The sequence below is a fragment of the Canis aureus genome, chromosome 26 (assembly GCF_053574225.1).
Source record: "Canis aureus isolate CA01 chromosome 26, VMU_Caureus_v.1.0, whole genome shotgun sequence".
NCBI lineage: Eukaryota > Metazoa > Chordata > Mammalia > Carnivora > Canidae > Canis > Canis aureus.
The window spans coordinates 29317970-29341823 of NC_135636.1; the positions used below are offsets into that span (position 1 = coordinate 29317970).

Below are 23854 nucleotides of genomic sequence, written 5' to 3' on the forward strand. Positions count from 1 at the left end.
GAGCTTTTTCCTTTTCAACATTTACAAGATATTTTATAGTCCGAAAAGGGTACAACACAGGGGGCTTCAACAATACTGATCCTCCTATTTATTATTCAGCTGGGTGGTAGGTACATGAATGTCTTTTTTAGTACTCATAGTTTTTATGCTTAACGATTCATAATAAAACTGCTATAAAAAAATCTTATTGTAAATCCTGTTCTCTGCTTCGAGAAAACCCTAGTAGGAAAGAAAGGCTGCAGGAAAGGCAGGCAAGCAGAATTAGAGTGAAAACATCTTCCCATTTAGTCTTACTCTATTTTGATGCCAACTAGAACCTTGATACTGACAAGAATAAAGCGGCATTTCACATTTCAGTCTGATTTTATGAGGACTTAAAATAATGAAGTAAGCGGTGTATGTATAGTTGACCCTTGAACAATGTTGAAAATGCAGTTGAAAATCTGTGTATAACTTTTGACTCTCCAAAACTTAACTACTAACAGCCTACCAGATGACTGGAAGCCTTACTGATAACATAAACAGTTCAGTAACACATATTTTATGTTACATGTATTATATACTGTATTCTTATAAGTAAAGTAAGCTAGAGAAAAGAAAATGTAAGAAAATCATGAGAATATATTTACAGGACTGTATTTACTGAAAAAAAAATTTCATGTAAGTAAACCCATGCAATACAAACATGTGTTGTTTAAGGGTCAACTGTATATACTACATATATATACAAGCCTTCAAAAGTTATATTTGAAATTTTTGTTTAATATCAAGGCAAAGTTTCCAAATATTAGATATATCTTATCTCTAAAGAAATCTAGTTAGAAGACAAAATACAATGTTTCCTTGAAAAGAAACTTTGTATTGCTGTATAAATGATGAAAAGTATATAATCTTTAGCTAACATTTTATCACCTGGTGGTCGGTTTGAAAATTCTGGCAGTTTAGGGCCCGAGTTGTCCAAGTTAATTCCTTGTTCTCCTGGCAACGACTGCTGATCGGCCTCTTCCAGCCCAGCTGGGCGAGTATCTGGAGTACTAAAAAATAAATTACACATTTGAGAGTAAGTTGCATAGTTTATACATGCAAGTAGCTTAACCTCTTGCCTATTTCTGAAGAACTAAAATCTGTTTGCATTATCAACCTTACCATCACTTACATCTCTCTAGTTTGATATTAATATTTGGCATAAAAATAATCCAGCAATTTCATTAAATAAAATCTACTTAATTTAATAGTATGGCTATTTACTCAAAGTGCTTTCTACAAATTTCTGACATAATAATTTTCATGTCATCATCCATTCCTTAGATGTTTTAAGACCTCATCATAGTTTGGGTTATCAACATTATAAAGTACTGTTTCTGTGAAACCACCCTATCTTTGGTGTAGTTATCAATGTGAACCAGGAAGTCCAGATTATTTCTTTTTTTGTAGATAATTCATCACACCTTGCAAGAAGTTGTAGGTTAGCTGATAAAAATGGTATTCAGAGAATAAAGATGGAGAATGCTAGAACAAAGCTAAGTAACTCTGCTGAATGAATATTTGCAGACATCCCCTTGGCTTTGGGATGCTTTTTTACCTGGTTTAGTGGGGGGAAAAGAAATGAAAAAAAATGTTACTACTAACACCTAAATTCTCAAAGAACCAGCATGCTCAATACCATTTGGTTTGCAATCTTATTCGTAGCTGCACCTTTCTTCCTTATCATTAGTTTCCCTTTGCCCTGATGTTGATCACCCACTTTTAGATGGCATTTGATCTCATTATATTCTGTATAGTTTCTAAGCCTTACGTTAAATCCATTTTAAAAAGTCCTAGTACAAGGCAATTTAGAACTTGAAGGGGGTCCTTTAGCACATCAAGATGCCTACATCAATTTGTTCCTCCTATGACTTCTCTATCATTTCAAATTATAAGGATACTGTAGGTCTCTACTTTCATGGAATTATACTGCTAAAAAAAACCCTCAGATATCTGGTCCAGCTACCTCATGTTATGGATTAGAAAACAAAGGCCCAGAGAGGTTTAAGAAGCCCATGGTACTACAGTGAGCTACTGGTAGAGTTAGGAGCAGGTATTCTTATAACTACTGTCTCCCTTTCCTAGTAGCCCTGATGCTATATAAGGCCCTTTTCACAATTTCTAGCCCCAAGAAGTAAGCAATCTCCCTCAGGGCTGATGAAGACAGCTAAAATGCATACTAACAACAACTGAATAACCTTGCAATTTTACTCCTAGATACTGAAAGGAATAAACAGCCTCCTAGGATAGCAGGTTGATAGCAGTTAAATAATTCAACTTAGAAAGAGCTACTAGAAAAATTAGATAATTACAGGTCTTCTGAAGTCTGAATTCAGGAAAATATAGTTTTTTTTTTAAATATAGTTTGTTAATATAGTTATGGACTTTTGTAAGATTCAAGAACCAGCAAGTATGGTATAATATTAGAGTACAATCAGAGAAATATTGTGGGAAGGCTTGGAGACAGTCGGTTTTATATTGAACATTTATGGTTGTTTAAACTCTCCCAAAGTTCTAGCAATTTGTTTCAATCAACCCTTTTTTTTTTTTTTTTTTTTTTTATTTATTTATGATAGTCACAGAGAGAGAGAGAGAGAGGCAGAGACACAGGCAGAGGGAGAAGCGGGCTCCATGCACCGGGAGCCCGATGTGGGATTCGATCCTGGGTCTCCAGGATGGCGCCCTAGGCCAAAGGCAGGCGCCAAACCGCTGCGCCACCTAGGGATCCCTCAATCAACCCTTTTATATTCATTAGTCACTATTCCCTATTAACAAGAGCCTCTGAATTCCAATTTTATGATTAAAGGCAGAAAATCCAGTTTAATCAATACTCCTTCTGGAAACATTTTATCAAAGCCAAAAACATGACTAACAACTAGCTTATAGACATGACACATAAATTAATTTCCCTCCTGCTGTGATCTTGCAAAAGAACTCACCTGGAGAACCTTTACTTAAATGGGAACTGATTTAAAAGGTCCAATCAACCTAAAAAGAGGTTTTAAGCTTCTAGGGATGATTGCCCCCCCGCCCTTTTTTAAAAACAAAATGGAGATCCTTAAAAGGAAAGGTATCTGTATAAAAATTCATTTATTTATTTATTTAATTAATCATTTATTTATTTATTTTACAGTGGACTCCATGCTGGGCCCAAGCTGTCCAAGTTAATTCTTTGTTACCTCCATGTCCTTGGGCATGGAGCCCAACACAGGACTTGAATTCATGACCCTGAGATTAAGACCTGAGCTGAGATTAAGACCAGATGCTTAACCTGCTGAGCCACTCAGGTGACCCATCTATTTTTTATTTTTAAAGATTTTATTTATTTTTTCCCCACGCCCCTAAGGATTTTATTTTTAAGTAATCTCTACACCCAACCTGGGGCTTGAACTCATGACCCTGAGATAAAGAGCTGCATGTTCTACTGGCTGAGCTTTCCAAGCATCCTGAAAGAACTATTTCTATTTGAGACAGCAGGGGGTCTCCATAAATTGCTTTCATTTCTAAAACATACTTGGCCTTTCTTGCTCCCCAACAGCCATTACAAGCCTGAAGTGCTTTGTGGAGGTGCAATGTGGTAGCACTGGCTACTTTTCAATTTCTGTGTGCCACAATCCCCCTGAAACTCCATGTAACAGTCAATTGCAGTGTATGAACCTTGTCTGAATCCTTATTTGAACAAACTATAAAAAAAGAATTAAGATAATTTGAGAAATCTGAACACTGAATATGTGAGAATATGAGGGTAGTATTAGTTTTTCCATGTGTTAGTGGTATTCATTAAAAAAAAAAAAAAAAAAAACCACAACCAATAACCATCGTTATCTTTCAGAGATACATAGGTACTGAAATAGTTACAGTCGTATTTGCTTTAAAATAATCAAAAAGGTAATGGGGAGATAAAGGCAAGATAGACTATGAGCTGATAATTGTTGAAGCACAGGGATTTCATATTGTTCTCATTTTATATGTTTAAAATTTTTCATCAAAAAAAGTTGTCCACAAAGAAATAAATAAGATTTGAGGTGAAACTATCACAACCTACTTTAGATCTTGCTGACTATTTTTCTTCTTCCGAGGGGGTTTCTTCTTCTTCGGTTTATTTGCGTTGGTATTATTTTGCTTATTGTTTACCCCAAAATGGCCTGCAGAGATGTCACTTTGCAATAAGTTGACCAACAATGGGCTTGTTAGTGTGACATCCTTATTGACTGGGAAGCCTGGATTCTGACCACAGGACATCTGATTTCCATTGGGTGCTCCACTGAAAGGTGCATTGAAAGGCATCCCATGGCCTGAGAAGTGGTTTCCCGAGGCACTGTTGCCCTGCATGGCCTGCACGTGGGGGGGAACCATGTTGCTTTGTTGCATGCTAACATCAGGCATCATCTGAGACAAACTGACATCACTGTTTGCTGTAGTAGCAGGATCACCATGCTGCTGGGCCATGTGTGGGCTGGGCCCTGGTGGTCGCAAGACCTGCCCCTGAATCCCCATAACCTGAGATGGACTGTTGTTCACAGGCCCTTGCTGTGGCAGCATCTGTCCTGATATCTGTCCCGTAAACTGCACCATGTTTCCTTGCATGTTTGGAGTTGGTCCCCTCATTATCTGTGCTGGTCCCGGCATGACACTGGATTGGTTCTGAGTGTTAAACTGTTGCTTATTCCCCTGCATCTGATTGGTCATTATCTGTTCTATCATTGGGTTCTGTTGGAGTAAAACTTGCCCCTGAGGCCCCATCATCTGGTTATGGGGTGCCATCATTTGTGGGCCCTGCTGGGGAAGAATCTGTTTGGGTGGGGTCATCCTTTGGGGCGAGGGCCCAAGATTTTGGCTTTGAGGGTTCACCATCATCTGGCCCTGAGGCATAAGCTGGGCCCTTGAAAGGATCATAGGGTTCTGAGGGTTCAAGGTTCCTTGTTGCTGGACCATCTGGCCCTGGGAGGGCACAATCTGCTGGTGCATGCTCATCAGCTGAGACGGTGGGCCCTGCTGAGGCTGGCCTTGCATGTTGCTCAGGTTCACCTGAGGAACCCCAGAACTACCAGCCTGCTGGCTGTTCATGTTGCCATGAATTCCCATGAGGCTGGGCTGCATCATATTTGGTGGCCCATGGGACACCTGCATCTGGTTTTGAGGAGGACCAGCTCCTTGGCCACCTAAAAAAAGAAAAAGAGAGGACAGTTTCAGAAAGAAATAGTCATTGATATTAAGATATTCAAATTATTAATTGGAAAAACATCCCTTATACCCATATGTCCACTGACCAACAAAAACATATATGCTGTGCTTGACATATTTTCTGTGGCTTTTCTAAGTATGGAGATATGACTGTGGAATGATTGTTCACATCCTCAATGTTTCTTTACTCCTATTTGGTACTTAAAGATAACATTTTGAAGATGAATAGCTTACTTTCTCTTTCAGATTAAATAAAGAGAAAGGCAGCATCTTATTGTTTAAAACTGACATGTAGCTACTTTAAGGTGAAAAAAATTAATGAAAAGCACTGTAGGCTAGTGAAATAAGCTCTGCTTTAGATTAGTCTAGGAAACAATGATGTGATGCATTCTCTTAGGAAAACCTTGACAATGTTGAAAAGACATTAAAAATGCTTCCTGGAAAGTGAATGACTCTGAAAGATTATATGTGTGGTATCTGGATGTTGCATGTGAAAGAAGAGAAGACCTAGTATGTCCTGAGGACAGGTCTTCTCTGTCCTGATATGGTAAAAATTAATCCTAATTTGGAAACTGAGCCGCTGGTGGGACTCAACTGACAGACAACCCAGAAGATGCAGGCAGAGAACAGTTAATAAGGGATGTTAAGGGCAGCCCGGGTAGCTCAGCAGTTTAGCACCACCTTCAGCCCAGGGTGTGATCCTGGGGACCGGGGATTGAGTCCCATGTCAGGCTCCCTGCATGGAGCCTGCTTCTCCCTCTGCCTGTATGTGTCTCTGCCTCCCTCTCTCTCTCTCTCTCTCTCTCAAGAATAAATAAATAAAATCTTTTTTTTTTTTTTTTTTTTTTTTTTTAATGATAGGCACACAGTGAGAGAGAGAGAGAGAGGCAGAGACACAGGCAGAGGGAGAATAAGCAGGCTCCATGCACCGGGAGCCCGATGTGGGATTCGACCCCGGGTCTCCAGGATCGCGCCCTGGGCCAAAGGCAGGCGCCAAACCGCTGCGCCACCCAGGGATCCCAAATAAATAAAAATCTTAAAAAAAAAAATAAGGGATGTTAAAACTTTACTGACACTCCCCTGTGGCAGTCCTTGGTCGATCACATGGGACATGTCCTACTCTTCTCTTTATTTCTAATTTATTTTATTTATTTTTCTTTATTTCTAATTTAGACACTGGCTTCCTGCAGTTTTTTCTTATTGTTGGGTCTTTGGGATATTCCTATAGTTGCTTGCATTATCTCCCTGGTTTTAATGAATAACCCTCTAGATTATTTTATTTCTCTCTTTTTATTTGTCACTTTAGAGTAGGAACTAGAAAGTGGCAGCCATAATGAAGTTATGAGATCAGTCCAAGCTCCAGCCAGGGAGGCAGGTGACAAACTATCCTTTGTTCACATTACCCAGAGTTTTTCTGAACCCCAAAGAAGATTTTCTAAACTAGCCTTATAAATTCTTTTTAAAAAATTATTTTATTTTAATTTTTTTGAGAAAGTGAACCAGGTAAGGGGCAGAGGGAAATAGAGAATCCCTAGCAGGCTCCATGGGAGCCTGGGCTTGATCCCACGACTCAAGCAAAATCAAGAGTCAGATGCTCCAGTGACTGAGCTACCCAGATGCCCCCAGCCTTAGAAACTCTTAACTTGAACTCCATGGCCATTGTATATACTACACACACTGTATGCAAGTGTATAGTCATTCAATCAATAATTATTTGAGTACCTAATATGTACAAGACACTTTTGGTGCTAAGGTAATATCAGTAAACAAGATAGACCAAATCCCTGATTCTTTGGAGTAAGCAAGAGACAGTAACAGGCAGAAAAGCATTTTTTCAGGAAGAAGTAAAAGCTAACAAGAGAAATAAAGTAGGTTAAGAGAACAGAAAATGAGAAACAAGAGTAGAACTGTCTTATGATAAATAGAGAAAGCTGCCTTTCTCTTTATTCCACATGCAATATGTGCATGTGGAAGGCACCATATAAAAATATAAAATAGCTGGTGCTTGGGTGGAAGAATTATTAATGATTTTATTGCTTTTTTATAACTTCCTATAAAACTCATGAATTCACATAACTCAGGAATGCAGTTTTGCATTAACAGATGGGGAAAGTCAAATAGACTGCCCTACTCTTCTCTTACCCTTCAAAAAATAGTCTGAACTTTTTAAAAAATTAAGTTAGAATTTTTCTTGCTCCTCAGTGATTTACAATTAGAGTTGGAACCATATAACTAAATTAACTCCAAGTAGGGATGGGGAGTTCTCCACAGAAAATTTTTGTACTACTTCAGTCCAAACTGCCTAAATGAGAAAGGACAAGAAGATTAGTCATGTGACCTAAGCAACCAGAAACTTGAGGTCTGGGCACATACATACTGCTTTATAAATTTGTTTTAGCCATTCTGTTCCATTGTATTTCTTCTCCAAAATTTCTTCTTATATACACTATTGGCATTAAATCTATATTAATATATCTATTAATCTATATTAAAGCTATATTGATTGAGTCTGGTTTTCAAACACCTGGCTAAATAAAGCACAGAAAACAAACCTGCATGCTGGACATTTTGATTTGCTTGCAGCTGAGGGGCTCCTGAATTCCCAGGGGTGGTTGCTGTGGTCGAAGGCACCTGACCTTGCATAAAGTTCGGATTGGCCTGTCCTGCTGAGAAGCCAGGTGGGAGGCGTTTAGGCATTCCTTAATAGAAAACAATGAGTAAGGCAGTTACCTAGCAAATTTATACTCTTGCTTAGATGTGGAATGAATAAGGAAGGATGAGCTGCATGAAGTCTCCACTGGCTTAGCTCTCTGTCACACTGGTAGGATCTTTAATAATAAGGTTGGGAAAGATGGTTAAAAAAATCAACACAATCTCTTACATGAGCATTGTCAAGATGAAAAATAAATACTAAAAATTTACACTTAGAACATGCCAAGGAAGAGATGGCAATCTGCTCCCTAAATGTGATCTGAGGCCACGTCACAGCAAGGTTTAGGGCTCACTTTTCGCTATAATACAACAGACCCCAAAACTTTACATACTTTCACACAGGCACCAAAGGAATATGCTAAATTCTCTTATATTCAAACAAATGATCAAAAGTACTATAAAACAAAGAGCTGGGTCCTGATATTAATAATAGGTGATTTTTTTCCATTAAGGGAAATGGATGACAATCTCCTTTGTGGAGATTTTCCTCCAATATTGTGCTTGTCTCTTGGGAAGAGATAGGAGATTAGAAACAATCTATAGGAGGAGCTTCAAAGTGAAGCTATCATCATCATGCCTTCCCCTTTTAAGGTTTGTTGTAATTCCAACAGCTATGGTACCAAAAGCCATGCTCTAATGGAATCTTACAAACGTACTACTTCCTTTTATATGAAAGTTTAATTTCAGAAAATAGATCTGTAAGAAGCAGGATCTCAGAACCCACTCATTGTTTATAATGTAGGCCTTGATGTGGCCAGATCACCTAGGTGAGCACATCATCTGCTCTATGAAAGCATCAAGACCTAAAGCTCACTTAAAAAATTTTGTATTAGTCCATTTATTTTTAAGGACCAAATTTTCAATGTCCTGAAAAACACTTTGTAGACAAATATGCATTTGTCCTTTCTTTAGCAGTGACAAGTCCCCATTTGCATGCTTCCACTGTAATTAAATCAGTAATCACATTTGCAGGAGGGACTACCCAGCTTCCACTGATCCAGGGCTAGATGCCCAGAACAGTGAAGTTTGGAACTAAAACATTCTTGCATTTTCTAAAAACTTCTTAGGATTCAAATATTATAGCCTGCAGGTCAGCAAAATTAATTACAAGAGAGTGAAAAGACTGATGAGCAACTTAATTTCACCAGAAACCATGAGAACATGCCTTTGCTATGTTGCACTGAAGATGCAAGGGTTTTTTTTCTGGGTAGGCAATGGGTGTCTTTTGGTGGGGACATGTTTATCAGATGACAGTATTACTGACACTCTCTATACCTTACTGAAAAGCTCCAAGCACATTCATGTGCACTAGATCAATGATTAATAAGAATAAATAATAAACATGGAGATGGATAAGTTTTACTGTAATCGTTTTACCTCTCACACATTAAGCTCCATTGCTTTTTCTTCATACAAGAGGCACCTTACAAAATAAATAAATAAATCTCCTTTAGGTATAACTGGTGGAATTCCCTCTCTAAGGAGCAGGCATTGGCATTATAAAACTATAAAAGTTAATGATTTCTGAACTTACTCCCCTTTAACACTTTAATCAAATATAACAAATACCATGCTTACTACTTTACTAAGATTATCAAAATTGGAAACTTGAAGGGACTTTTCCCCAAAGACCCTGTATTTATCTTTTCATTTTTGCTCTATTCCATAATCTTAATTTTTTTCAACAGCTGAATAGTTTAAGCTAATAAAATGCATGTTTCTTCTGGACATCTTAATTTACTAGTCCAAGATCAAGTAAAAATAATTTGAAAAACAAAATGGAAATCTCTATATTGAATTTTACCTGCATTTTTATCCAGAGGGCTAGCTTAAATGTAACCAGTAAGATGCTGCATAATATATCAAGTTAACTAATTTATATTAAGTGTCACCACTATATCCACAAAGCCAAATAATTATATCCTCCCTCCATTAACTCTAAATACTGAAGTTCTATTAAGATCTATCTCCAGTAAATTTACCAACACAAATAGCTTCAGTGTTCCTCACCTCCTAGGCCTGGATGTAAACTCTGTGGCCCCTGGTTTGGTGGTTGCTGCTGCATCACCATGAAGTTAGGTGGCACATTTCCCTGTTGAACCATAGGATTCCGACCGGGAGAGCTGACGGGCTGCTGAAATCCCTGGGGAAGTGGGTTATTTTGAGGTGGCCTTGGTCCCATCTGCTGCTGAGTTTGGTTAACCGTTGGGGAGGATGCAGGGGATCCCTGCTGGAAGGAGGAAGGTGAGGAGGCAGGAGACTTGTTGGTGAGGTGGGGCTGCTGCAGGGGGGTTGGGACCCTGGAGGGCCCTCCCTGCAAGCTCTTCATCTGAGGAGCTGTGAACTGGCCTGGGTTGCTCATCTGAGGAAAGTTTGTATGGGCTTGTGAGGCTTGCTGGCTGCCAAAGGGATATGGAGGGGGAGGGTGGGAAGGTGTCTGTACCGTGGCTAAGGATGGTCTTGCCTGGAGTTGCTGTTGCATTGGGCCAGGCAAGGGAGCCTTCTTCCACCCTTGGTTTGCAGTCATTGTGCCCAGAGAACCCTGGGCTGGAGGAGGCTGAAGGGCTCCAGAAGGCAGCTGGTTCCAGCCTGGAGGAACAGGCACCTGAGTTGGGGCAGTAAACTGGGGTCGAATTCCCTGTGGCTGTTGCTGCTGATGTTGCTGTGGGGGTCTTGCCTGTAGCTGCTGCTGCTGCTGTTGTTGTTGCTGCTGCTGCTGCTGCTGTTGCTGCTGCTGCAGCTGGGGAAAACCAGTTGGGTTCATTTGTCTGTTCACAGGGACAGGCTGCATTGGGTGGTGCGGGGGAGCTAAAGATCCTGAGGGATGATTCTGTGGCTGTAAATGGAGCCCAGAGAGGAGTGGATCCATTGCATCTGTTTAAAGACAGTCAACAAAGCAATAATTACATTACTACAACCTAGATCTTACAGTAGTAGTCTTAGCAATTCTGCATATAGAGAGCAAAGTCCCCTGGTACCTTCATGAAATGTTTGTGAGCACCTTCTATATGCAAAGCAACATACCAAGATGACAGAAAGAGACTACTGCCTAGAAAGAGTTTATGGTTCAAAAGTGGATATAACAGCATAAAATGCAGAGGAGTGTTTTCTAAAGCATATTCTGGGGAACTATGTTTATTAGTGTTGTAAGAAAACAAAACAAAATATAGTCAATTAGTTTTGGTAACAATTGAACCTAACCATCTTAGACAAGTTTCTTTGCTGCAGGACTTTCAGTGCCTCCAACAGGTTAATTCTGAATCTCTAGGAGAGAGGGTAAACAATGATGCCCTTACCAAACTTACTACAGAATTCTCTGCCATGAAGTATTGTGCAGGACTACATAGCCCAAGGTATCCATTTTTAGGAGTGTTGGGTTATAACTGATAAGAGAATGAGAAATTCTGAGAAGGAAATGATGACCTTTAGCTTGAAGAAACAGGAAAGATTTTGTAAAGAATTGGTGGCATATGAATTTGATATCAGGGACAGCTGAATTTTCTAATAATCTCTGCAACTAGGTCCAGCTTCTTCAATCCACAAAGATTAGAGGTCATTACCTGACTGAGAAGCAGGGCGAGGAGTCCTGGGTTGCAGCTCTGAATTGGGGCCTGGTGCCATCATGGAAGATGACACATTTACACTCTGGGGTATCATAACAGTGGCAGGGCTGGTCATCCTTATTAGTCCTAAAGGAAAAAGAAAACCCCTAGAATAGAGTACTGGAATTGGCACATTTGTTTTTAAATTAAATATTTCAAGGATATGAAAAGGTATGGAAAATTTCTGTACCCATCATCTACCTTGTTACGTAACATTTTGCCCCATTCCCTTCAGATACATATATAGACACAGAAGCCCCCCCTTCCTTCCCAATCTCATTCCATTCCCTTTCTTATAACTGGAATTTAATAGTTCCATACATGTTTATCTTTTCTACATATGTAGATAAACTATAGCATGTTTAGTATGCTTTTAATCTTTGTGTAAGTGGTACCACACTCTGTCTTCTTCAGTTTCCTTTTTCACTTAATATTACTTTTTGAGATCCATCCATCTGGACTGCTATAACGGTGATCTATTTTACAGAACCCAGGGATCCCTGGGTGGCACAGCGGTTTAGCGCCTGCCTTTGGCCCAGGGCGCGATCCTGGAGACCCGGGATCGAATCCCACGTCAGGCTCCCGGTGCATGGAGCCTGCTTCTCCCTCTGCCTGTGTCTCTGCCTCTCTTTCTCTCTGTGTGACTATCATAAAAAAAACAAAAACAAAAAAACAAAAAACAGAACCCATACATTCTCCTGCTGATGAATAGGTAGAGTTCTCAGGTTCTCCCTCTCCTTGCCCCAAATTTTCATTCTTACAACTCTACAATGTTATGTGTTCTTGTGGACATGTGTCTTTAGATTATATACTTAGAATTCCTAGGTTTTAAGTATAAGCATCTTCCATTTTACTAAATATTGGCAAACTGCTCTCAAAAAACTGCTTATACCAGGGTGGTTGGCTGGCTCAGTGGGAGGAACATGAGACTCTAGAGATCGGGGTTGTGAATTTAAGCCCCACACGGTGGGTGTAGATTTCTTAAATAGATAAACTTTAAAAAAGTAGTTATGCCAATTTATATTCCAATTAGCAGTTTGACAACTACTCTTATTCCATATCTTTCTAATTTCTGATACTATTAGACTTTTTAGGATTTTAGCATCTATGTTAACAAGTGAAAATATATTATCCTCTTGGGTTCCTGTGTGGCTCAGTTGGTTAAGCATCTGTCTTCAGCTCAGGTCATGATCCCAGGGTTCTAGGATTGAGTTCTGCATCAGGCTTCCTGCTGGGCAAAGGGTCTGCTTCTCCCTCTCCCTCTGCCCCTTCCCCCTACTCTCTTGCCATGCGTGCTCTGTCTCTGAATTTTTAAAAAATCTTAAAAAAAATAGGGGATCCCTTGGTGGCTCAGCAGTTTAGCGCCTGCCTTTGGCCTGGGGCATGATCCTGGAGTCCCCAGATCGAGTCCCACATCGGGCTTTCTGTATGGGGCCTGCTTCTCCCTCTGCCTGTGTCTCTGCTTCTCTCTGTGTGTGTCTCTCATGAATAAATAAATAAAATCTTTTAAAAAAATTATCCTCTCTTCATGTCTCTTTGATTTTTGGCATCAAGATTAAAATAACTTCAAAAAAAGAGCTGGAAAGCATCCTTCCTTTGCCTATGCTCTGGAAGAATATTTGAATTTTTTTTTAAGATTATATTTATTTATTTGAAGAGAGAGAGAGAATGAGAGCGAGCGAGCACATGAGCAGAAGGAGGAGCAGAGGGAGAAGCAGGCTCTCTGCTCAGTGTTGAATGTCAACACTGAGCAGAGAGCCTGACAGGGGGCTCAAGTCCAGGATCCCAGGATCATGATGTGGGTCAAAGGCAGCTGCTTACCCAACTGAGCCACTCAGGTGCCCCCTATATCTGTTCCTTAAATGTTTAGTAAACTCACATGGAAAACTATTGGGGCCTGGGTTATATAACTGATTCATAGGGAGACAGATTTTTAATTATTTCAATTTCTTAAATAGTTACAGATTTTTCAAGTTTTCTTACAATCAGTTTTGGTTAAATTATATTTTCAAGAAAATTGTCCGGGCACCTGGGTGGCTCAGTGGTTGAGCATCTGCTCTTGGTTGAGGTCATGATCCCGGGGTCCCAGGATGGAGTCCCCACATCAAGCTCCCTGCAGGGAGCCTGCTCCTCCCTCTGCCTATGTCTCTGCCTCTCATGAATAAATAAATAAAATAAAATAAATTGTTAATTTTCTGACACTTTAAAATTTATTAGCATGAAGTTATTCACAACTTTTTTCCATTTTGAGAAATAATTCATATATTATAAAATTTGCCCTTTTGAAGTATACACTTCCCCCACCCCCCCTTCTTTACATTGCTTATGCCTTCTCTTTTTAAAATTTAACCATGTTCATCAGTTTTGTTTTTTTCAAAGAAACATCTTTGGTTTTGTTCTTTTATTTTTTTAAAGACTTTATTCATGAGAGACACAGAGAGAGGGAGAGAGGCAGAGACACAGGCAGAGGGAGAAGCAGGTTCCATGCAGGGAGCCCAACTCTGGACTTGATCCTGGGACTCCAAGATTAGGCCCTGGGCTGAAGGTGGCACTAAGCCGCTGAGCCACCTGGGCTGCCCTGTTTTGTTTTTTTAATACTTCACTTATCTCTGCTCTTATATTTATTTCTTTCCTCCTAAATTATTACTACTCTGCTATTCTTCTCAATTCTTAGATCAGACACTTAGCTTAATTTTCAATTCATGCTCTGCTCTGACACAGTTATTGGAGGGCTTAAATTTTCTTCCACATGCAATATTGGCTACATCTTACAAATTTTGAGACATACATACTATTTTCATTATTCCATTTTTTAAAAAGATTATTTATTTACTCATGAGAGACACAGAGAAGAGGCAAAGAGACACAGGCAGAGGGAGAAGCAGGCTCCCTGCGGGGAGCCCAATATGAGACTTGAGCCTGGGACTCCAGGACCATGCCCTGGGCTGAAGGCAGACACTCAATCGCTGAGCCACCCAGGCGTACCACTCATTATTCCATTTTAATTATTCTTTGCTATCCATCATGACTGCTTTTTAAAAAATCGTGCATAGGGGATACCTGGGTGGCTCAGTGGTTTAGTGCTTGCCTTTGGCCCAGGGCGTGATCCCGGAGTCCTGGGATGGAGTCTTGCATCGGGCTCCCGGCATGGAGCCTGCTTCTCCATCTGCCTGTGTCTCTGCCTCTCTCTCCTCTCTCTATGACTATTAGGAATTCAAAAAAAAAAAAAAATCGTGCATATTCAGAATGTATTTTAAGTTTTCTAGAAATACAGGATATTTTGATTGTTCGCCACTGACTTAACTGTATTGTGGTCAGAGGAGGGGCAAGATGGCGGAAGAGTAGGGTCCCCAAATCACCTGTCCCAACCAAATTACCTAGAAAACCTTAAAATTATCCTGAAAATTTATGAATTCGGCCTGAGATTTAAACAGAGAACACCTGGAATGCTACAGTGATAAGAGTTCGTGCTTCTATCAAGGTAGGAAGACGGGGGGAAAAAGAAAGAAAGAAACAAAAGGCCTCCAAGGGGGAGGGGCCCCACGAGGAGCCGGGCTGAGGCGGGGCGAGTGTCCCCAGGCCAGGAGAGCCCCCTCACGGAGAAGCAGGAGCTGCACCAATCTTCCCTGGCGGAAAGGGGCTCGCAGGGAGTGGGAGCAGGACCCCAGGAGGGAGGGGATGCCCTGAGGCTCCCTGGGACAGTAACAGAGCAACTGCGCGCCCAGGAGAGTGCGCCGAGCTCCCTAAGGGCTGCAGCGCGCACACGGGACCCGGAGCAGCTCGGAGGGGCTCGGGCGGCGGCTCCGCGGAGGGGGCTGCGGGGCGGGAGCAGCTCGGAGGGGCTCGGGCGGCGGCTCCGCGGAGGGGGCCGCGCAGCCGGAGCGCGAATCCAACAGCGCAGGCTCCGGAGCACAGGGCCCCAGGACACAGCCCAGGATCCGGCCTCCCCGGGACAGGCAGAGGCCCGGAGGGCCCAGGACCGCAAGGACGCCCCTGCCCCGAGCTGAGCAGATCAGCGGCCCCGCCCCGGAGCCTCCAGGCCCTGCATACCGAGAGCTCTGGAGTTACTGCGGGAGCTGAATCCAGGTTTCCAGAGCTGCGGCAGCCACTGGAGTTGTTCCTCCAGGGGCCTCACGGGGTAAACAACCCCCACTGAGCCCTGCACCAGGCAGGGGACAGAGCAGCTCCCCCAAGTGCTAACACCTGAAAATCAGCACAACAGTCCCCTCCCCCAGAAGACCAGCTAGACGGACAAGTTCCAAGGGAAGTCAAGGGACTTAAAGTATACAGAATCAGAAGATACTCCCCCGTGGGTTTTTTGTTTTTTGTTTTTGTTTTTGTTTTGCTTTGCTTTTTGATTTGTTTGCTTCCCCCACCCTTTTTTTCCCTTTCTTTTTCTTTCTCTTTTTCTTTTTTCTTTCCTTTTTTTTTTCTCTTTCTCTTTTCTTTCCTTCTTTCTCTCCTCTTTTTCTCCTTTTCCCAATACAACTTGCTTTTTGGCCACTCTGCACTGAGCAAAATGACTAGAAGGAAAACCTCACCTCAAAAGAAAGAATCAGAAACAGTCCTCTCTCCCACAGAGTTACAAAATCTGGATTACAATTCAATGTCAGAAAGGCAATTCAGAAGCACTATTATACAGCTACTGGTGGCTCTAGAAAAAAGCATAAAGGACTCAAGAGACTTCATGACTGCAGAATTTAGAGCTAGTCAGGCAGAAATTAAAAATCAATTGAATGAGATGCAATCCAAACTAGAAGTCCTAACGACGAGGGTTAACGAGGTGGAAGAACGAGTAAGTGACATAGAAGACAAGTTGATGGCAAAGAGGGAAACTGAGGAAAAAAGAGACAATTAAAAGACCATGAAGATAGATTAAGGGAAATAAACAACAGCCTGAGGAAGAAAAATCTACATTTAATTGGTGTTCCCGAGGGCGCCGAAAGGGACAGAGGGCCAGAATATGTATTTGAACAAATTCTAGCTGAAAACTTTCCTAATCTGGGAAAGGAAACGGGTATTCAGATCCAGGAAATAGAGAGATCCCCCCCTAAAATCAATAAAAACCGTTCAACACCTCGACATTTAATAGTGAAGCTTGCAAATTCCAAAGATAAAGAGAAGATCCTTAAAGCAGCAAGAGACAAGAAATCCCTGACTTTTATGGGGAGGAGTATTAGGGTAACAGCAGACCTCTCCACAGAGACCTGGCAGGCCAGAAAGGACTGGCAGGATATATTCAGGGTCCTAAATGAGAAGAACATGCAACCAAGAATACTTTCTCCAGCAAGGCTCTCATTCAAAATGGAAGGAGAGATAAAGAGCTTCCAAGACAGGCAGGAACTGAAAGAATATGTGACCTCCAAACCAGCTCTGCAAGAAATTTTAAGGGGGACTCTTAAAATTCCCCTTTAAGAAGAAGTTCAGTGGAACAATCCACAAAAACAAGGACTGAATAGATATCATGATGACACTAAACTCATATCTCTCAATAGTAACTCTGAACGTGAACGGGCTTAATGACCCCATCAAAAGGCGCAGGGTTTCAGACTGGATAAAAAAGCAGGACCCATCTATTTGCTGTCTACAAGAGACTCATTTTAGACAGAAGGACACCTACAGCCTGAAAATAAAAGGTTGGAGAACCATTTACCATTCAAATGGTCCTCAAAAGAAAGCAGGGGTAGCCATCCTTATATCAGATAAACTAAAATTTACCCCGAAGACTGTAGTGAGAGATGAAGAGGGACACTATCTCATACTTAAAGGATCTATCCAACAAGAGGACTTAACAATCCTCAATATATATGCCCCGAATGTGGGAGCTGCCAAATATATAAATCAATTAATAACCAAAGTGAAGAAATACTTAGATAATAATACACTTATACTTGGTGACTTCAATCTAGCTCTTTCTACACTCGATAGGTCTTCTAAGCACAACATCTCCAAAGAAACGAGAGCTTTAAATGATACACCGGACCAGATGGATTTCATAGATATCTACAGAACTTTACATCCAAACTCAACTGAATACACATTCTTCTCAAGTGCACATGGAACTTTCTCCAGAATAGACCACATACTGGGTCACAAATCGGGTCTGAACCGATACCAAAAGATTGGGATCGTCCCCTGCATATTCTCAGACCATAATGCCTTGAAATTAGAACTAAATCACAACAAGAAGTTTGGAAGGACCTCAAACACGTGGAGGTTAAGGACCATCCTGCTAAAAGATGAAAGGGTCAACCAGGAAATTAAGGAAGAATTAAAAAAGATTCATGGAAACTAATGAGAATGAAGTTACAACCGTTCAAAATCTTTGGGATGCAGCAAAAGCAGTCCTAAGGGGGAAATACATTGCAATACAAGCATCCATTCAAAAACTGGATAGAACTCAAATACAAAAGCTAACCTTACACATAAAGGAGCTAGAGAAAAAACAGCAGATAGATCCTACACCCAGGAGAAGATGAGAGTTAATAAAGATTCGAGCAGAACTCAACGAAATCGAGACCAGAAAAACTGTGGAACAGATCAACAGAACCAGGAGTTGGTTCTTTGAAAGAATTAATAAGATAGATAAACCATTAGCCAGCCTTATTAAAAAGAAGAGAGAGAAGACTCAAATTAATAAAATCATGAATGAGAAAGGAGAGATCACTACCAACACCAAGAAAATACAAACGATTTTAAAAACATATTATGAACAGCTATACGCCAATAAATTAGGCAATCTAGAAGAAATGGACGCATTCCTGGAAAGCCACAAACTACCAAAACTAGAACAGGAAGAAATAGAAAACCTGAACAGGCCAATAACCAGGGAGGAAATTGAAGCAGTCATCAAAAACCTCCCAAGACATAAGAGTCCAGGGCCAGATGGCTTCCCAGGGGAATTCTATCAAACGTTTATTTTTTTTTAATTTTTATTTATTTATGATAGTCACACAGAGAGAGAGAGAGAGGCAGAGACACAGGCAGAGGGAGAAGCAGGCTCCATGCACCGGGAGCCCGACGTGGGATTCAATCCCGGGTCTCCAGGACCGTGCCCTGGGCCAAAGGCAGGCGCCAAACCGCTGCGCCACCCAGGGATCCCTCTATCAAACGTTTAAAGAAGAAACCATACCTATTCTCCTAAAACTGGAAAGATAGAAAGAGATGGAGTACTTCCAAATTCGTTCTATGAGGCCAGCATCACCTTAATTCCAAAACCAAAGACCCAACCAAAAAGGAGAATTACAGACCAATATCCCTGATGAACATGGATGCAAAAATTCTCAACAAGATACTGGCCAATAGGATCCAACAGTACATTAAGAAAATTATTCACCATGACCAAGTAGGATTTATCCCTGGGACACAAGGCTGGTTCAACACCCGTAAAACAATCAATGTGATTCATCATATCAGCAAGAGAAAAACCAAGAACCATATGATCCTCTCATTAGATGCAGAGAAAGCATTTGACAAAATACAGCATCCATTTCTGATCAAAACTCTTCAGAGTGTAGGGATAGAGGGAACATTCCTCAACATCTTAAAAGCCATCTACGAAAAGCCCACAGCAAATATCATTCTCAATGGGGAAGCACTGGGAGCCTTTCCCCTAAGATCAGGAACAAGACAGGGATGTCCACTCTCACCACTACTATTCAACATAGTATTGGAAGTCCTAGCCTCAGCAATCAGACAACAAAAAGACATTAAAGGCATTCAAATTGGCAAAGAAGTCAAACTCTCCCTCTTCGCCGATGACATGATACTCTACATAGAAAACCCAAAAGCCTCCACCCCAAGATTGCTAGAACTCATACAGCAATTTGGTAGCGTGGCAGGATACAAAATCAATGCCCAGAAATCAGTGGCATTTCTATACACTAACAATGAGCCTGAAGAAAGAGAAATTAAGGAGTCAATCCCATTTACAATTGCACCCAAAAGCATAAGATACCTAAGAATAAACCCAACCAAAGATGTAAAGGATCTATACCCTAAAAACTATAGAACACTTCTGAAAGAAATTGAGGAAGACACAATGAGATGGAAAAATATTCCATGCTCATGGATTGGCAGAATTAATATTGTGAAAATGTCAATGTTACCCATGGCAATATATACGTTTAATGCAATACCTATCAAAATACCATGGACTTTCTTCAGAGAGTTAGAACAAATTATTTTAAGATTTGTGTGGAATCAGAAAAGACCCCGAATAGCCAGGGGAATTTTAAAAAAGAAAACCATATCTGGGGGCATCACAATGCCAGATTTCAGGTTGTACTACAAAGCTGTGGTCATCAAGACAATGTGGTACTGGCACAAAAACAGACACATAGATCAATGGAACAGAATAGAGAACCCGGAAGTGGAACTTTATGGTCAACTAATATTCGATAAAGGAGGAAAGACTATCCATTGGAAGAAAGACAGTCTCTTCAATAAATGGTGCTGGGAAAATTGGACATCCACATGCAGAAGAATGAAACTAGACCACTCTCTTTCACCATACACAAAGATAAACTCAAAATGGATGAAAGATCTAAATGTGAGACAAGATTCCATCAAAATCCTAGAGAAGAATACAGGCAACACCCTTTTTGAACTCAGCCACAGTAACTTCTTGCAAGATACATCCACGAAGGCAAAAGAAACAAAAGCAAAAATGAACTACTGGGACTTCATCAAGATAAGAAAATTTTGCACAGCAAAGGATACAGTCAACAAAACTAAAAGACAACCTACAGAATGGGAGAAGATATTTGCAAATGACATATCAGATAAAGGGCTAGTTTCCAAGATCTATAAAGAACTTATTAAACTCAACACCAAAGAAACAAACAATCCAATCATGAAATGGGCAAAAGACATGAACAGAAATCTCACAGAGGAAGACATAGACATGGCCAACATGCACATGAGAAAATGCTCCGCATCACTTGCCATCAGGGAAATACAAATCAAAACCACAATGAGATACCACCTCACACCAGTGAGAATGGGGAAAATTAACAAGGCAGGAAACCACAAATGTTGGAGAGGATGCGAAGAAAAGGGAACCCTCTTACACTGTTGGTGGGAATGTGAACTGGTGCAGCCACTCTGGAAAACTGTGTGGAGGTTCCTCAAACAGTTAAAAATAGACCTGCCCTACGACCCAGCAATTGCACTGTTGGGGATTTACCCCAAAGATACAGATGCAATGAAACGCAGGGACACCTGCACCCCGATGTTTATAGCAGCAGTGGCCACAATAGCCAAACTGTGGAAGGAGCCTCGGTGTCCATCGAAAGATGAATGGATAAAGAAGATGTGGTTTATGTATACAATGGAATATTACTCAGCCTTTAGAAATGACAAATACCCACCATTTGCTTCAACGTGGATGCTACTGCAGGGTATTATGCTGAGTGAAGTAAGTCAATCGGAGAAGGACAAACATTATATGTTCTCATTCATTTGGGGAATATAAATAATAGTGAAAGGGAATATAAAGGAAGGGAGAAGAAATGTGTGGGAAATATCAGAAAGGGAGACAGAACGTAAAGACTGCTAATTCTGGGAAACGAACTAGGGGTGGTAAAAGGGGAGGAGGGCGGGGGGTGGGAGTGAATGGGTGACGGGCACTGGGGGTTATTCTGTATGTTGGTAAATTGAACACCAATAAAAAATAAATTAAAAAAAAACTGTATTGTGGTCAAAGACTATGATCTGTCGATACCAATATTCGTTTATTTGACACAGAGATGGGGCACAAACATAGGCAGAGGGTGAAGCAGGCTGCCTGCAGGGAGCCTGATGTGGGACTCGATCCCAGGACCCTGGGATTATGACCTCACCCGAAGGCAGATGCTCAACCACTGAGCCACCTAGGTGCTCCCCAATATTTGGTATTTACTGAAAGTTGATTTTAGAAAAATACATGACCAATTTGTATAATGTTCCATTTATGCTTGTAAATATTAAGAAATTTTGAATTATATATCCATTATAGTAAACTATCTTATGTTATTCAAGTGTTATCCTTACTAATTTTCAAAATAAGCTCCATACATTAATTACTAACACAGGTCTGTTAATATCTTCCCTAAGAGGATACGATACCTCCATGTAATCCTGTCCACTTTTGCCTCATATATCTTGAGGCTAGGTTATTAAGTACATAAAAGTTTAGCTGTCTTTCTGATGACTACTTCATTTTATATCATACAGCAGCCCTATTTATCCTCAGTAATGCTTTTTTATCTTAAGTTGTTTTATCTTATGAAAATATTGTTATATCTCTTTTCTTGGTTAATATTCACCTGGATTATCTTTTTTCCATCCTTTTAACTATAAACCAAATCCTTATGTTTTATGTGCTTCCTGTAAGAGCACATAACTAAATCTGAGATTATTATTCAACTTGATTAATCACTATCTCTATCAGTGTTCACAATACATTTACTATTAATTGCTAGTATATTTTGATTCATTTTATCATTTTATGATACTTTTTTCTTTTTTTTAATGATACCCCTGGCTCTTTCTTTTTTTTTTTTAAGATTATTTATTTATTCATGAGAGACACAGAGAGAGAGAGAGAGAGAGAGAGAGAGAGAGAGAGGCACAGAGACACAGGCAGAGGGAAAAGCAGGCTCCATGCAGGGAACCCAATGTGGAACTCGATGCCGGGACTCTAGGATCATGCCCTGGGCTGAAGGCAGGCGCTAAATCACTGAGCCACCCAGGGATTCCCCCCACCCAGCTCTTTACCCCTTCTTTTTCTATGGTGTTTTCCTATTTGTTTCTGTGCTATTTTCCTAATTTTCTTGGATTTTTTCCAACATGTCCTCCCTTTTTACCCCTCCATTACTAGTTTAGAAGTTATACATTTTATTTCTATTATTTTATTTTTATTTATTTATTTGAGAGCGAGAGAGTGTGTGCATACAGAAGCAGGGGGAGGAGCAGAGGGAGAAGCAGATTCCCCGCAGGGAGCCTGATGTAGGGCTTGATGTGGGGTTGGACCCCAGGACCCCAGGATCAAGACCTGAGCCAAAGGCAGATGCTTAACTGACTGAGGCCACCCAGGTGCCCCTCTATTATTTTAATGGTATCTTTTGTCAAGACACACTTGACTTAAAGTCTAAACATGTGACAATCATTATTGCTAAATGAGCCAATATTTATTTAGATTTAACCCATGTTGACCAATTATTTAGCTCAGCATTCCTCCTAGATCTTATTTCTTCCATTTTAGGTTCAATTTCTTCTTTCTGAAGTAGATTCTTGAGCAGTTCAAATTAGCAAGAGTCTGTTAATGGTACCTTCTCTTAGTGTCTTTGAAAATATCTATTTTATACTACTCTTTATAGTATAGGTAGGTTTAAAATTCTAGCCTGTCAATTACTCTCTCATCACTTTGAAAATATTGTTTCAGTGTTTCCTGGTTTTCAGTGTTGCTGCTAAGAAATCAGCTGTGATCTGACAGCTTTTTATTTGTAAATAACTGGTCTTTTGAGTTGTTTTTAACATTCTCTTTGTTTTTCATGTTCTACAGTTTTATAATTTGTGTCAAATGTGGATTTATTTTTATTTACATTGGTCAGGATTTCTGAGGATTCACATCTTTCACCAATTCTGGAAAAATTTCAACTATTCTGACTATTGGTCCTCCTCATCCTAGATCTATTCTTTCACTAACTATATGCAACTTGACTAGACTCTTTCCACTCTGGTTCTTTAGTACTGGCAAGAGCATCACTGATTATCTCTCATCAAGCTACCACAATACCAAATGCTCAGACTTTAGTGGAGAACTATAACTACTGACCCCCTACAATAGGTACATCTACTATGTGGTATTCCATAACAGTCTAATAGCACAGGTCCAGATATATCACAGGAACTCTGTAAACATCAGCTTCATGGCTCAGGGCTCATCCAACTTCAAGCACGAGCTCAAAAGATTATAAGCAATATTACCTCATTTTTTAGGTGAAGAAACTGCTGCTTAGAGAGGTGTAGGGACTAGTGTGGGGTAACCAGGAAATGGCACTGCCAGGATAAAAATCTAGTTTCAATTTTATATGGCCAAGTTCAGTAATGGTTTATAAATTGAGCCTCTCCGTTCTACTGTATTTCTTCATGAGCTACTGTGCTAGGTAAGGGAGGTGAATGACTGGGTATAGTTTCAGGTGGTTACTTACTCTGCTTCAACTGCAGCAGCGTGCTTTTCTGTTTATCTGAATAAAAGGTCTTGCAGCAGAAAAAGTCTGAAAGCCACTAGTGTAGTGCAAAGAGCACTAGACTGGGAGTTAGATCTGTGATATTAGCCTATTGCGATT

At 40.5% G+C, this 23854-nt stretch overlaps 1 protein-coding gene across 9 annotated transcripts in view; it reads right to left on the reverse strand.

Moving 5' to 3' along the window:
• Positions 1-23854, reverse strand: part of NCOA6 (nuclear receptor coactivator 6) — a 93141-nt gene that overhangs the window by 23249 nt on the left and 46038 nt on the right. For 5 of the 9 annotated variants that reach the window (XM_077872835.1, XM_077872829.1, XM_077872830.1 and 2 more), the window contains 5 exons: positions 11481-11609; positions 9931-10794; positions 7761-7907; positions 4070-5186; positions 913-1034 (listed from right to left, as the gene is read on the reverse strand). In XM_077872835.1, the coding sequence (XP_077728961.1) occupies positions 913-1034; positions 4070-5186; positions 7761-7907; positions 9931-10794; positions 11481-11609 (2379 nt within the window). The remainder of the gene's footprint in view (positions 1-912; positions 1035-4069; positions 5187-7760; positions 7908-9930; positions 10795-11480; positions 11610-23854) is intronic. The other 4 variants (XM_077872834.1, XM_077872833.1, XM_077872832.1 and 1 more) reach the window with 4 other exon arrangements.